Source organism: Chrysochloris asiatica, unplaced genomic scaffold (assembly GCF_000296735.1).
Source record: "Chrysochloris asiatica unplaced genomic scaffold, ChrAsi1.0 scaffold00099, whole genome shotgun sequence".
NCBI lineage: Eukaryota > Metazoa > Chordata > Mammalia > Afrosoricida > Chrysochloridae > Chrysochloris > Chrysochloris asiatica.
The window spans coordinates 8,260,828-8,276,811 of record NW_006408617.1 but is presented as its reverse complement, the minus strand read 5'-3'; the positions used below and the strand labels follow the sequence as shown (position 1 = coordinate 8,276,811).

General features: G+C 37.3%; 1 protein-coding gene across 1 annotated transcript in view; it reads right to left on the bottom strand.

Annotated features, from left to right (window-relative positions):
* Positions 1–6,239: 6,239 nt before the first annotated feature.
* The window catches only part of XIRP2 (xin actin-binding repeat containing 2), a 494,188-nt gene continuing 484,443 nt past the window's right edge, over positions 6,240–15,984 (bottom strand). The window contains exon 9 of the mRNA XM_006867007.1: positions 6,240–6,334. Coding sequence (XP_006867069.1) covers positions 6,240–6,334 — 95 coding nt within the window. The remainder of the gene's footprint in view (positions 6,335–15,984) is intronic.

Below are 15,984 nucleotides of genomic sequence, written 5' to 3'. Positions count from 1 at the left end.
AAAAGAACCAATAGATCTGTTTTGGAAGAAATGTGACCAGAATGCTCCTTGGAGGCCAAGATGGCTAGGCTTCGTCTCTCCTACTTTGGACACATTGTCCGGAGAGAACAGTCGCTGGAGAAGGATGTCATGCTGGGTAAGGTGGAGGGTTAGAGAAAAAGAGGAAGACCCCCAACAAGATGGATCAGCCAGGTGGCATTATTGATGGCGTCAAATGTGGCAGTGGTAGTGAGGTTGGCCCAGGATCGGACATTGTTTCGTTTTGCTGTGCATGGGGTCTCTATGAGTCGGTTCCGACTTGATGGCACCTGACAACAACAGCGTTTTGAGTGTATGTTGTGCTAAATACTTTTTCCAAGACAAAAATTCCCTATATTATGGAAAACATATTTAGTTAGAATAACAATACAGATGAAAAAAAACTTACAGAAATGCTTTTTAAAATTTTTTAATTTTTATTCATTTCAGGTGATTTATTTTCATTTCAACAGAAATCATAAAGAAGGTATAAGAATTGTTCTAAATATCATCAGTATAGAATCTCATCAATGATCTTTTCTGGTCTGTAGAAAAACAGAGCAATATACTTTAAGGCTGTTTGTCAGGAAAACATAGTTATATTATTCATCTCTTTCAGAAAAAAAATGTAGGTTCAAACAAATTATGAAAATAATCATAAGCTGTAATGCAAGATATATTCTTTTGTGATACACATGGGATTTCTGAACATTATGTTTAACAACAAGTTCAACGAAAGTTTATGAGCATCCCAAAGTCTTATATAAGGACATCAATATTTCTCAGTGCCTGAGGGGGCCACAAAGTCAATGATGTTTCAATCAGTGTCACTGTAGCACCTATTTCTTTTAATTTGCTCTTCCATGGTGAGTTGCTCAGATTGTATCTCCATGTTGAGAAATGAAGACTTTGCTGCACATTTACTGCTCAGAGCATCAAAACCTACATTTCCATTACTGTGGGCTGTTCCTATTGTTTCCCCCTGCCAATCACTGATGTCCTTCCCAAATCCTCTCAAGTACAAGCATGGCATGTTTTTCATTTGATCTACAGAATCTATTACATTCTTCTCAAAAATGTTCTCATCTTTCTTGGAAAAAGCAGTAATTTTCACAGTGTTAGAAAAGAAGAAGTGTAAATTTTTGTTACTTGAGTGATTTCCTCTGACGTTTAATATGTTTACATCAGAGGAGACTATTGAACCTTTTGTCATTACTTGTAGCCCACCATGGGGGCCTGATTTTGGAGCAGACCTCACAAGACTGCCAGCAGTAGCTCTGTGGGTCTGTTTATCAAGAGCAATAGATAGTATGTTCCTCGAATAAGTCTTTTCAGATTCAAATATACCAAGTAACTCTGAAATTCTAGAAGCATTTTCTAACTTTTCAATTTCATACTCCCTTGCTGTGTATTTTGCTTCACTTGACAGTGGTAACAGACTAGGAAACTCTAAAACAGATGTCTTCTGCCTACAATTATTCGGATGAGAGCTGGCTACATAATTGTTATTATTATTCTTATTCAAATTCTCTTTACGACGACATTCTAGTACCACCTCATCATCAGTGTTAGTAACCTGTAAAACTTCTGCACCATCAGGCTCATTAATTTTTTCATTTTTCTCCTTTTCAGTACTCTGCACACGCACATTATTATTGTCGCTAAGATCCATTTCACTTTTCCTCCTATTTTTGGTATCTTCGGCCTCATTCAGCTTATCTTGCACATTTTTATTTCCTTCCTTCTTCTCCTCTTTTCTTGCTTCATGCATTTTCATCTCTTTGATTCCTATAACATCTTCATTCTGAAACATCAGAACAGACTGCAGATACGGCTGCAGGAGAGAAATGTTATCTGCTTGTCCATTATCTTCCAACGTTTTAGCACGTTCTATCAGTGATTCCCTTTTAATTTCAGTGGGTGTAGGAGTTGTCATTTCAGGTGGCCATTTAGGTTTATTCATTTTAAGCTCTTCCTCAAGGGGGAAGGTTTTCTTAGGTGTCTCCCTGGAAGGAGGCCAAGTGACTTTTAATTTCCCCCTTTCCTCAAATTTTCTCAAATCATCTCTTTGCTCTTCACTGTTAGCAGAATCCAAGTGCTTAAGATCTTCAAGAATAGGATTGTTTGCTGCAATATTTTTACACATATTTGTTTCTTCATTCAGAACACAGTCCTCCGAGCCACTTTTATTTTTGTAATTCCATCTATCTTTATGTTGTTTGTGTCCAAAACCTTCATCATAATTTCCTTTAGATTTGAAAAGTTGCTTAAAGTGAGGTTTACAATATATTTTTCCATGAAGTGATGCATAATTTCCCAAACTGCCAAAAAGAAAAAAAAACAACAACATATTTTTAGCATTCTGAATATTAATGAAAAATTCACAGGGAATTAAGGATTCCAACAATGAGTCAGACTCAGTACAATTAACACACTGAATAGGAATGTGCTTGTTAATTAAATATTTGTGTTAGATATTAGTTACTAGTGTAGTGGTTACGAATTGGGCTACAAACCTTAAGGTCAGCAGTTCAAAACTACCAGCTGTTCCTCAGGAGATAGATAAGGCTTTCTGTTCCCATAAAGATTTACAGCCTCAGAAACCCTGTACAGGGTTGCTATGAGTCGGAACCGACTCCACGGCACATAACTGCCACCAACCACCACTAGTACATTACAGAACTCCTGGCTTGGTGCTGTAGGCTCAGCACTGGACTGTGAACCACAAGATCAGCAGTTCAAACCCACCATCTAGTCCTTGGAAACCCTATACAGGGTCGCTATGAGTCACAACCAACTCAAAGGCACTTAGCAACAACAAAAGTACCTTATATGGTGTATATTTTGCAGTGTTTAGAATTTCTTGATGTAAGTTAGATTTGAGTGGAATAGGTATTGTAGATGCATTTGTAAATACACCCACTGTCATCAAGTTAATACCAAATCATGGTAACCATGCAGGGTCAGAGTAAAACTGCTCTATAGGGTTTCCTACACTGTAAATCACTATGACAGCCAACAGCCTCACCACAGGCAGATTTGAACCAATGATTGACTTACCCCATTGCACCACCAGGGCTCCTTAAATGTAAATATGTTGTTGTTGCTAGTGAAGTCAAGTCAGTTCTGACTTAGTGATCCTGGTGGGTTTGAACTGCCAACCTTGTGGTTAGCAGTCTAGTGTGCTTATCTTACAGTGTCACAGCAGGACTCCAAATGAGAATATCTAAATATATGTATATTTAGATATAGACGATGCAAAAGAATACGACTAAACAAACCTATACTAAATCAATGAGGAGCTGCAATTTACAATAAATCCTGAATAGCATGTATGTACACACACAAAAATATCAACGATCTAAACTTCTTAGTTAACTAGATTTTGAATGAATTGGAAATTTTGAATATTCAATTGTAAGTCTGACTTCTTTAGGGAATGAACAAATAGAGTGCATGTTAAAATTGAAAATCATATTTAGTAGGACAAACCTGTATAGTTTTTTAATATCTCGGCATCTCCACATAAAAGCAGAGCAAAACTTACGGCTGGCATTTATGATCACTTATAATTAAGGAAGTCCCACCAACCCCAAAAGACAAACAGGAGAAGACAAATCACAAACAGCCACCTGACTTTCATGACAACTATATCTGCTTTGTACATATTGGAGGGAGCAAAGAAAGACTCTGATGACATCAAAATTAGAAGACCCCAAAAGAGATAGTCAATGTTTACTAGAAAGTATCACATACCCACTAGAGACCAGCAACAGAACTTGGGAGAGGTTTTACCCTCCCCATTACTCAGTAAGTGCAAGAGGCTTGTGGCAAGAAAAAATCTGAAGAGGCTAGAGCAGCCAAACTCACACTGAGGAAATAATGTGAGAGCAAAATCAAAACTGAGTAGTCTAAAGACAACAGGAGGGAAAGGGCAGATCCTTACTAATGTGAAAAAGAGGACCCAGAGCAACCCTGTATAGGGTTTCCGAGCAGCAGCTGGTAAACTTGAACTGCTGACCTTGCAGTTCAAAGTGACTTTGCAGTCCAGTCATTAACGCACAGTGCCACACCAGGACTCTGTAGAAACAATAGGAGTGGAAACTCTATGAAGTTAGACAAAACTATTCTGAATTTCACATCCTTTTAAAGTTTAGGAAAATGGATTTCATGCAAAAATGGGACCAGATTAGTATTAATATCACATTTATACATGATCATATTAACAAAAAAATAATAAACTAAGGAGCATTATGATGTGTCTGCAGACAATGAGTTCATGTCTGAAAATAATTCCTCAAAAACCAAGGCTTTGAACTGGTCAAATCTGTTAAGTCGGGGCCAACAAGGTGAAACTGTAACAGACTCAAAATTTAAATTTGGGTGATCCAGCATGGCATCAGGAACAGAAAAATTATAGGGCAAAATCTTGGAATGGAAGACTCTAAAGAGACATAGTGAGCCCTTTCGGAAGCTTGATGCAGGAAATTGGATTATTGCTAAGACCACAGAGAGCGAGTCATATTCAAAGATGGCAGCTGCTGTTTTCCACTCAATTGGTCAGGAGACTTGATTGCAACACAAATAGCATCCCTGCTTTCCAAGAGGGAGACTAAGTTCCTAATGGCTGTTTGACCTGCGCTTTTTACAGTCTCAAAATAGAGTTGTGGTTCACTCCTATTTTAAAGTTCTGGTCCATGTTGCATCAACTGCTATGAGAGAAGCAGGCTGAGTCAGTTTGAAGTCCTGCTCAAAGCAGGACAAAACTTTAATCTACCATTTCAAAGTAAGCAAAAAGATATTGTTGTTAAGTGTCATCAAGTCTGTTCCCACTCATAGCGACCCTCTATCAGGGTTTCTGAGGCTTTAATTCTTCTAGGGAGTAAAAAGCCTCATTTTTCTCCTGCGAGCGACTGGCAGACTCAAACTGCAAACCAGGTTGTTCATAGCGCAGTATTTATTATATGAAGCCATCATGCTCCTAGAGACATTAAGAAGATAATAAATATAGAGCAACATGAATCATATTAGAAAATCTCATAAATGAAGTGACAGGAAAAAAAAAAAGTAAAAAGAAAAACACATGCCAGGAATGAAAAATAATCTAAAAGAAATACAAGAGCATAAACACAAGAAAACATGTCTTAAGAAGAGACATAGAAGAATAACATACAAGTTTTTAAAAATCAAAATAAAATAAAGAGAGACTAAAAAGGATTTGGAAGAAAGAGACAAGTATTAAAAACAGGCCAAGTGCATCCAATGTATGCATGATAGGAGTTTTTGAAGAAAAAAATGAAAACAAGGAAACAGGAGTCCTAGTGTGGCACTGTGGGCTAATGCACTGGACGGCAAAGTCGGTTTGAACGACAAGGTCAGCGCTTCAAGCAACAACAATTTATAAAATGTTTGAAACTACATATATACGGAGCACACTTGGTAACTGACACTATCAAGTTGGAATGACAAATACTAAGACATAGTCTAGCAAAATTACTAGATTTAAAGAGGAAAAAACCCAATTTGCATATTTAAAAAAAGAGCATGTGAATAATAATTGAAAGAAAATTTCAGGCACTTCTAGAACAACACTTTATGCCAGGAGGAAATGGAATAAATGCATTTATGATACTCAAGGAAAGACTTGTCCTATACTTGAGGATCAAAGCAGGCTTCTCTGAAAATATAAAATTTCAGCTGGTATCTGATAAATGACGAGACATTAGCCCAATTGAAAGTTGGGGTAGAGAATTATGATTAATTGTGTGGCATAAAATGGCATGTTGAAGGCCAAACCTCTGTCTGGTACCTGTGAGGGTGACCTTTGTTTGAAAATTAGGTCTTTGAAGTCATACTAGAGCAAAGGAGATCCTAATTTCAGCTGGAAGTCCTCGTGTGGCATTGTGGGTTAGTGTGCTGGACTGCAAAGTTGATGTGAACCACACAGTCGGCAGTTCAATCTCACCAGTCACTCTTTGAAAAACCCTATACAGGGTTGCTATGGGTCAGAACCTACTAGATGACACTTAACAACAACAATCTCAGTTGAATGATGTCTTATAAAAGAGGACAGACACAGAGACAGATAGAGACAAAGAAAGGGGCTGTGTGAGGAAGGAGTCAGATGTGGCTACAAATCAAGGAATTCCAAAGAGCTTTTGTGCTACAGCGATAGCACTTACCTCAGTTTACTGTTGCAATGATGGCATCGAAAGCAGGATTTATGAAAATGCTGCTTGTCTGCTACTAGGGATTCCATTGGATAAACTGTCTTTTGACAAAGTATGCAGATTTCCTTGTCTTGGAGCAGCAGTTTCTAAAAATTAAAAAAAAAAACAAAACAAAAACTTATATGGTATGATATCAAATGACTTAATAAAGATACAACTGAATACCCCTACCATATTAATTTGCCATTCCCTCAAAGATGATAGCTGGAAGATTATTATAACACTCCTTCTCCATGCATAGATTATTCTGCCTATCAGGTTAGGGCTCTGGTACAATCAGGCTGATTCTGTTGTCTCTACTGTTCATGCATTTGAGGAAGCATACATGAGTAAATATGTTAATTAATTTTATTATGAGGGTGCTTCAAAAAATTTGTGGAAACATGGAATTAAAGGATTGTGGAATTTTCCCACAAATTTTTAAAATTCCCCTCATACATTTAATATATACATGTAGTAAACACAGCTAAGGAGACCATTGAAGGAATTTCTCATTCTGGATAAATAAGCTTTCTACATATATAAAGGTTTACACCTAACTTGGTCTAAAGACTTTTTTTTTTTTTTAAAGTGTTCTGGATAAAACTTGCTGAAATATAGTTGATCCTTATTATTCACAGATTCCTCACTTGTGAAACTGCCTACTTGCTGAAATTTATTTGTAATCCCAAAATCAATACCCAGAGTACTTTTGTGGTCATTCCTGGGTATGTGGAATGTGCAGAGTAGCAAAAAGTTGGAGCCTGCAATGCACAAGACTGGTTTGGTATTCACAATTCAGTGTCCACAGGGACTTGATGGAGCATAACAGGTATGAATAATGTGAATCAACTATATGAACTATCTTTTAAAGATGCGTATGGTTAAATATTTTCTAGATGTTTAGGGTTGCCTCCGAGACATCAACTCTTAGTCGTAAGACAATGACATTCCTGAATAAAATGAGGTATGCATGGGTATTTTCCTCTATCTAAATGGCTTTCATTCTAGGGCTTTTTGTATTCTCATATCTGCTTTTGATAACACTCTTGCCTCTTTGCTGTATGTAAACTTCCTGCTGGTTTCATGTGTATGCTAGTCTCTCTGATATCAGTAGTTATATTACTAGCCAGTGTTTTCATATTGGTTTAAAGTGGATACCGAAGTTTCATCTCAGTATTGCTTTTGATCCACGCAATACCGCAGTATTGTTTTTGATCCTGTGAGAATAGCTAAGTTTTCATATTAGTTATAAGTGATCTCTTTTGCTTAGTTGGTTCTAGAAGGGGGCATCTCTGTATTTCACATCAGCTCATTTGTATTTTTTATGTGATTTTAAGTTATCTTAAAAACCTGAATGTTTGAAATCAATTAGACAACTTTGCTTAATTATTCCAGAAGCAAGCACTGTAAGAAATCTGCTAGACCAGACACATTGCAGATATGAGAGGCGTAATTATTGATATCAGCAATTTAAAATTATTTTAAAGCTTGCTATTTCTTTCAATCTATCCAGCAGTATGGCCTAGTGACGTATTTTCGCTGTATGATAAATACAACTGGGTTGCTCATCACAAGCCTAGTGGTTCCAGTCTACCCGATGATCTGAAGGATAAAGAGGAAGTTCTCTGTTTCTGCAAAGATTTACAGAAACCCTAAAAAAGGTTGTTATTTGTTTTTGTTTTTTAGTCAGAACTGACTCCATAGCATTTAACAACAACAATAACAAAGATGCTTATCAGTTATACCAAATCCTTTTGTTGCAAAATCTCATTAATTGAAAAAAAAGAGAAGAAAAATATAAGGAAATAAGCTGTTCCCTGATACTTAAGAAACAGTACTAAGTTCATATGTGTAAAATATCTCTCCTTTCAAATACAATAAAACATTTTAAAAGTTCATTTGTGATTGAGGCCAACTGAGCTACCATTTGAGGTTTATTTTTCAGAAAGGAAAAAAAAAATCATTTATAAAAACAAACATGTAGAAGTATTAGAGAAAATTGACTATGCCTACACCAATAACAATAATGAGTACATATAAAAGGCTAATTTCTTGCCTACACTTTTGTTAGAGTTATAGATCAATACAAACTCTTACAACACATATGAAAAATGTAAACTGTTTCTTGGATTTGTAAAAAAAATGTTTCCAATTGAAGGTACCCATGTCAGACATGAGAAAGACAGTGCCAACATGTATTCCAAGGAAGCAAAATATTAGTATGTAAACCATTTGATCTTGAAAACAAAAATGTGTCAGGATGTAAACAATGTATTCCCAAGGTGTTGAAGATTGCAATCATGTATAACAGAATTTTCTGGCACCACCCACCTAGGTGATAACTCAGTCCCTTCTAACTAAGGCACTGACCTTTAGATTTCAAAAGACTTCAAGCTGAAGCTGATGTTACCGATCATTAACCCCTATCATTCCTTTGTTCTTTATGTAAATAGACCTCTCTCCCTTGAGGAATTAAGTACTTTGTATTTTTACTTAGGGAGTCCAGGAATGGCGCTGTTTGTTCATGCGTCAGACTGCAAAGTCATTTGAACTGCAAGGTTGGCCTTTCAAGCTCACCAGCTGCTCCTCGGAAACCCTGTACAGGGTCGCTATGGGTCAGAACTTCCTCGACAGCACTTAATAACAACAACCCTGCTTGTTATAATATTCCTCAATAAAATTCTTCTTCTTTCACTGTTAACAGAATATAACAGTTTTTGCTATTGTTGCTGACATTTATGTTATCAGAAGTGGGACTTCAAGGGTGTATTATCTTTCATGATACCCGAAGCATTGGGATATGGGCTTGGTACCTGCTGACCATTCTGTTTCTGTGAATTCTTCTGAATCATTTAAGGTAAAAGACAAAAACAAAACCTTAGGTCCACTGGCATTTAGAGTCTTTGTAAGGAGCTCGGGTAGCTGGTTGTTACGAATTGGGCTGGTAACCTCAAGGTTGGCAGTTCGAAACTACCAGCGGTTCCAAGGGAGAAAGATAAAGCTTTCTGCTCCCATAAAGATTGACAGCCTCGGAAACCCTGTGTAGGGTCACTATGAGTCGGAACCGACTGCACGGTACTTAACAACAACAACAAGAATTTTTATTGTGGCTTGTATTTTGATTCTTGCAAGTAAAAGTTTGTGTGTTGTAACTGTCATTATAAAATGGGAAAAGCCAGGTCTAAAGATTCGAAATCACGTTCTGGGACTTCTGCTCACTACAAGAACCGACGTTATGGTCCCTCGTCAGCACGTTCTTGACTGTCTTGTATAACCTCACTCAGGACGGTTGAAAAAAATCAGTGGACACTTAGAGATCTTTTTGCTCTCTCTACACTAACTTTTCTGTGCAGTAAATTATAAAGACGATTCTCTCAGATTAAAAGTCTCAGTGGCATGCCTGTTTTTATTGGTATATGAGACCCCTAAAAGACATCAAGACAGTAAAGTTGTTTCCCTACAGGACACTCACTGTGTGTAAATTACCTAAACAGAATAAAGAATTACAAGGTCAAATTTCAAATCTCATATTTTCTGTTCCACTGCTGGCTGCTTATACTGTTAAAGCCATTTATTTATACCCTTCTTTGCTTGCCTACTATACTGGTAAAACTTTATCTGAACTCCCCTTTTCCCCTAAAAACCAACAAATGAAACTTGCTCTGAAATGCCCTTTAAAATACTCTTTAAATGTCTTTTTAAGATTTCCCTTGTATCACTTTTGCCCTGTAGACATGCTCAGAATTATGCAGAATTGTGAAAGATTTTCTTAAACCCCATGGGGAACCCTACAAATTTTCTGAAGAATTTTTAAATCCTTGGTGAAACCTACCAGCCTGCACTCCCTGGTTTATATCTGCTTGTTTACATGATGACTGGCCCAGGGGAACCCAATTATGATTAGAACTGCCAGAACTGAAAGACACCAAAGGCAGTCGAGCCTTGAATATTGGTAAAATGACCACTGAGCTGTTGGAAGACTGTTGGACCACAGTAAAAATTGCTAGAGGCCATCTCAAAGACCTCTCTTCCATTAATTAACTGAACTAAGATTCACTCTTGTAAACAAAACAAAGATGAACAGGTAAACGATCATCAGAGGATCATCAGACGTGGTTGTTCCAGTTTTCCTAACACTGTGGGCTCCATTAGACTGTGCCTAGTGCCTCGGGTGCTATTAATGCTGCTTCCATACCTGGTCTTAAGCTTGAGATCTCAGCTTTAGTACAGTCACGTTAATTAGACTAGGAGACATCTTCTATTGTTGGACTAACTAACTTAGTTTACAAACTTTTGTAGATTCTTGAAGCTAAAAGGGTTTCCATAAATGAATGACCCTTCAATTGTAACAATTACAATCTCCAAGACAAAAGAAAAATGCTAAGCCATCCAACAGTACAGAAGTGGATATTTGTCACCATTGTAAAGAACCAGGCCACTGAAAAAAACTAATGCTGTAAGATAAAAAATAATCAAAAGCTTGACATTATCCCCCCACCAAACACACACACACACACACACACACACACACAAATCCTACAACCTGATTCAGAAAGAAAGGTTCTGAGGATAAAACAAAAATGATTTACTATCATAACTCTTAATACAAAAGGAGAAATTATTTATTAATGGAGAAAATTGGCAATTTATCATTGACACTGAAGCCACAGTCTCCCCCATTTTTTTACAGAAGTTGCTGCCCTAGTACTAAACCTCAAAAGCAGTGGGGATCACCAATCAAGCAAAATATTGATTTATTCTGAATCTTATTTAATATCTCTTGGTTCTATTAAAATGTGCACCTTCTCTTTTTGTTCAGTTCTGATGTTCCTGTCAGTTAATTGGGAAGAGATCTATTATACAAATTGAATTGGAATTGCCACTTAACATTTAAATGAACAGGGGGACATATTATTGGCTCTGCCTGATATCCCTAGGTCAACAGAGGCAGGCTCGAATTAGACAATATTTCAGAAGAAGAAATCATTTCATGTATTCTAGGGCTTGGCATGCCTCTCCAAAATTTAGCTCAACTTAATCCTCTCCCTTTTGAAATATTTCCCCTAATTCCTGAGATCTAGGTCATCACATTCATAGATATAGGTCATACTTTGTCAACTGAGTTGATTCAAATAGATCGATCTAAATTTTTGCCCCAAATTCCCAAATATCCACTCAAACAAGAAGCAAAAGAATCATGCAGGATTTCCTTTCTAACAATTTAATTGTCCCTGACCAGCCCTTGTAGTATTTCTGTTCTTCCAGTTAAAAAGCCAAATAATAGAGGGCAGAGATTTTGTTCAAGATTTGTGTGGAATCAACTGTATTGTTATTTCTAAAGATTCCTAGAAGTTCCTAATTCTCACTTATTAATTTCCAATGTCCCTTCAGCTGCAACTGCATTTTTTTTTGCATTATTTCAATACATTCTGAAAGTCAATGTTTGCTTTTACCTGGAAAAAATTCAAAAATCTATATAGACTGAAATGCCCCAAAGATCTACTGAATCTCCTACCTATTTTTCGCTTGGTTAATACCAGGCAGACTCAATAATATTTATATTTCCCCCTCTTCATTAAAATATAAATGGCAATCCCAGAACTGAACAGAAAAAGGTCTAATTCTTCAATAGACCAAGAGATATCAAAATACGTTCATGCAAAATTGCAGCTTTCACAGCATATAAACAAGTATACGAGTTGCAATACGTTGATAGTTTGTTATTTTGCCCAACCCTCCAGAAAGCTTGCCTTGATAATAATGCAGTTTTATTAAAACATCTGACTGCGTTGGACTTAGGTTTCCAAAGAAAAATTACAATTAGTTCTGCCTTCTGTTAAATACTTGGACTACCTAATTTCTACAGAAGGCACCTTTGTTGATCCTAAACATAAAGAGGCTATTCTTTGTTCTGTACCTGAGACAAAAACAACTACAGGGATGTTTCTAGGACTCTATGGAATCCTGGTGTGGCACTATACAACAAACACTGGACCGCATGGTCAATTTGAACTGCAAAGTCAATTGTTCAAACCCACCAGCTGTTCCTTGGAGACCCTATATAGAGTTGTCATGAGTCAGAACTGACTGACTTGACAGTACTTAACAACAACATGGCTATTATTGAGCCTGAATTCCCCATTTTTCTTTGTTGCCTCCACATTTATACAAATATTTTAAAGTCTCTGACTCAAATTCATTACAAATTGCACTAGAAGATTGAGAGCCATCTAGCTCAGTTAAAAGGGGCATTAGTCAACATGCCCTCTCTAGGTTTTCTTAATTATCACCTAAAATTCCCGTGTTTTTATATGAAGTCCTGATGTGGTGCTGTAGGATACTCTGGACTGTTCACTGCAAGGCTGGCAGTTCAAAACTACCAGCTGTTCTTCACAAACCCTATACAGGGTCACTAGGAATAGGAAATGATTCGACAGCATTTAGTAACAACAGCAACATGAGGTATCTGGAAAGGCTTTGACTGTATGTACTAACTAAAAAAACATGGAGGACATCAAAGACCTCTAGATTATTAGATCCTACAGCTTGGCCCAGGATCAGGCAGTGTTTCGTTCTGCTGTGCATAAGGTCGCTATGAGTTGGTACCGACTTGATGGCACCTAACAACAACAACAACAGGTTGGCCCTTTAGCCAGGGTACCTTCCCTATTTTAGGGCTGTGTGGGGTACTGCCAAGCTACTGGAAACCATATCAGATGTTTTGCTGTGAAATGTTTTAGATGTCTATGTGCCCCATCTACTACACATCTGTGAGACTGGACACTATGCCACCACTATTTTAAATACCAACAGGGGCACATAGATTTCAGTGGAGCTTCTAGATTGAAACAGTCTAGGAAGAAGGAAAGGCAGGTTACTTCTGAAAGATCAGCAACTGAAAATCTTATGGATACAATTTTAATCTCTTCTGCAAAGAGCATAAAAAATGGAACTTTACTAGTGGACCTTCTAGATGCTGTATCACTCCACCTCGAAATGTCCTATGACGAGAACACAAGCTCCCCAAAGAAAAGGAGTACAGCAAACTGAAGAAATTACAGGAAATAACCTTGCTGATATGGAATCCAAACAAGTTACTGCTCAAGTTATTTCTGCACTTATGAAGGGACTCCACACATTTGTCTATTGATAACACCAACATTCAATAAATTAACTCTTGAAAAACCCTAAAGCACCAACAATTAGCCCAAACAGATCAAATTAAGGTCTAGAAAAAGGGATCCTGAAACGAAACTGGGAATGGTCTTATCTAATTTCTTCTGTGTTACTATTTCCTGCATGATGTAAGCCTTATATGAAGGTTCCCACATGGGACAAAATAAAATGATTGAGACCTTAAGAAAATATTGGTGGATGATGATTTTTAAGGCTGCTGAACATGTTGCTACCCATTGTCCTGACTGTGCTTCTTATAATCCAAGAAAATACCTTGAAATTCTACCTGGACAATAGCCTTTACTTTCCAGGCCTATGATTGAAGGGCTATTAGATTTTAGTTGACTCCTGTCCTCAAATGGTTATACATATATGTCAGTACTAATTTGTAGATTTTCCCATGTTGTTGTGCTACTGCAACATTTGTAGGAAAGAAATTTCTTGAAGATATCATACCCACCTGGGAAGCACAAAAAATTCTTTGTTGTGATCATGGATCTCATTTCACGGGTCAAGTCAACCAAGAATTGTGTTGAATTTTTCCCCATTTATCATAGGCTACATTGTCCCTTCCATCCTCAATCTTCTGGTCTAGTAAAGAGAACTAATGGAATGATGAAGACCCAAATAGCAGAATTTTATGAAAATTTAAACTTATGCTGGACATATTGCCTTAGGCAAATCTGCTGCACAAGACGTCTTTAAAGTGTAAAAGAACAAAGATGTCAGTTTGAGGACTAAGGTGTGCCCGACGGAAGCCATGATATTTTTGATAACCTCATATGCATGTGAAAATTGGACAGTGAATAAGGAAGATGGTAGAAGAATTGATACATTTGTATTATCTTGTTGGAGGAGAATATTGAAATACCACAGACTGCCTAAAGAAAAAAACAATCTGTGTTGGAAGAAGTTCAGCCAGAATGCTTCCTGGAAAACAGGATGGCCAGACTTCGTCTCTCATAATTCAGACATACTATCAGGAGGGACCAGTCCCTGGAGGTTAACATGTTTGGTAAAATGGAGGATTGGAGAAAATGTGGGAGACCTCCAAGGAGATGGATTGGCACAGTGGCAGCAGCGATGGGCTCAAATGTAGCAACAATTGTGAGGTTAGCCCAGGACCAGGCAGCGTTTTGTTACGTTGTACATAGGGTTGCTATGAGTTGGTACCGACTTGATGGCATCTAACAACAACAAGGTCCTTCCATAAGTCATTTAAATCTGAGGTTTATACCATATGGATTTCTGATACTTACCCCTGCTGAAATCATGGAAACCCATAATCCTTCCTTATGTGGTTTGCACAAATCCTAACATTGTTCAACCTAAATTACTGAAGTATTTCCAGTTTTAATCAAATATTCTAAAGAATAGCTTTCATAGATTAGAGAAGCCTTAGAGGAACAGAAATTCACTCCAAAATCAGCCTAACATTGCCCCAGGATAATAATAAGTATATTGAAAGATACGTCAAACAAAGCTTCATTAGAATGTCCTTGGCAGAAACTATGGAGGGAACTTCAAAAAGTTTGTGGAAAAATTCCATTATCTCATATTTCCATTATTCCATTTTGAAGCCCCTTCCTATTTTATCCTCCTTATGAATGCATATGCTGCCAAATTAAATGATAGAAAACCTTCTATTTCATTTGTAATAGTTAAAAAGGGCTAAGATTCCTTTTAGAGATTCCTACTTACTAGAGACTTGAAAGTTACATTTAAATTCCTCTGTAGAAGACATCTGAGGCAGATGACTGACCCAAGACCCTGAACCTGACCTGAAAATTCACCTCTGTTTCTTTTTACCTTTTTTACAGTCATGTCTCTACTAATGTTTTTCTAGATTGGGCAGATGCCTATGCTCACCACATTAAAAAAGTCATTTGTTGGATATGTGTGTCCTCTCAATATTACGTCAATCTGACCTTCCCTAGTGGGTCTCTCCTCTACAGAGAGATCTGATTGGGTTGCTCTACTCTATGGAGAAATAATTTATTACTATAGGAAATCACTATTACTAGATTTTCTGTGAATAAATGGCCTCTTTTGGGATCTGAATGACATCTAGACTACAATTTAGCCTTTAATTTTAACACAACCCTTGCATTACTAAATAAAGTTTCTGAAAAAAGAGCTAATTAAAGAATCTTCTAGATCCACAAACAGTATTCCTTGTATTGTAGGCCTATATCAACAACCTCAGATGGGTCAACTGTCCAAGCAGGGAAGCTAAGTCAGATTGCTCTTCTTTGCTGGGAACAATCTAGCCACCCCCATATGAATGGCCCAGCTGTCATCAGGGTTATGGATTATCCTCTGTGTTGGAATGTGCCTTATAAATTACTGATTGGTTCACCAGCAACTGGTTATGATAGCTAGGTATTTACTGTGTAGCTCCTAATAGTACCTTTTGGCTATGTGGAACCAATCTGTAGCTCTGGCTCCCACCAGGCTGGATTAGAACCTGATTTAGACTCTGAGTCTGTGCTGGACTCAAACATATTTTAACTGAATTTCCTTTGTCAGTTTATGTAATCCAGATTAAAAGTGTTCCATTTGCTTGATTATCCAGTGG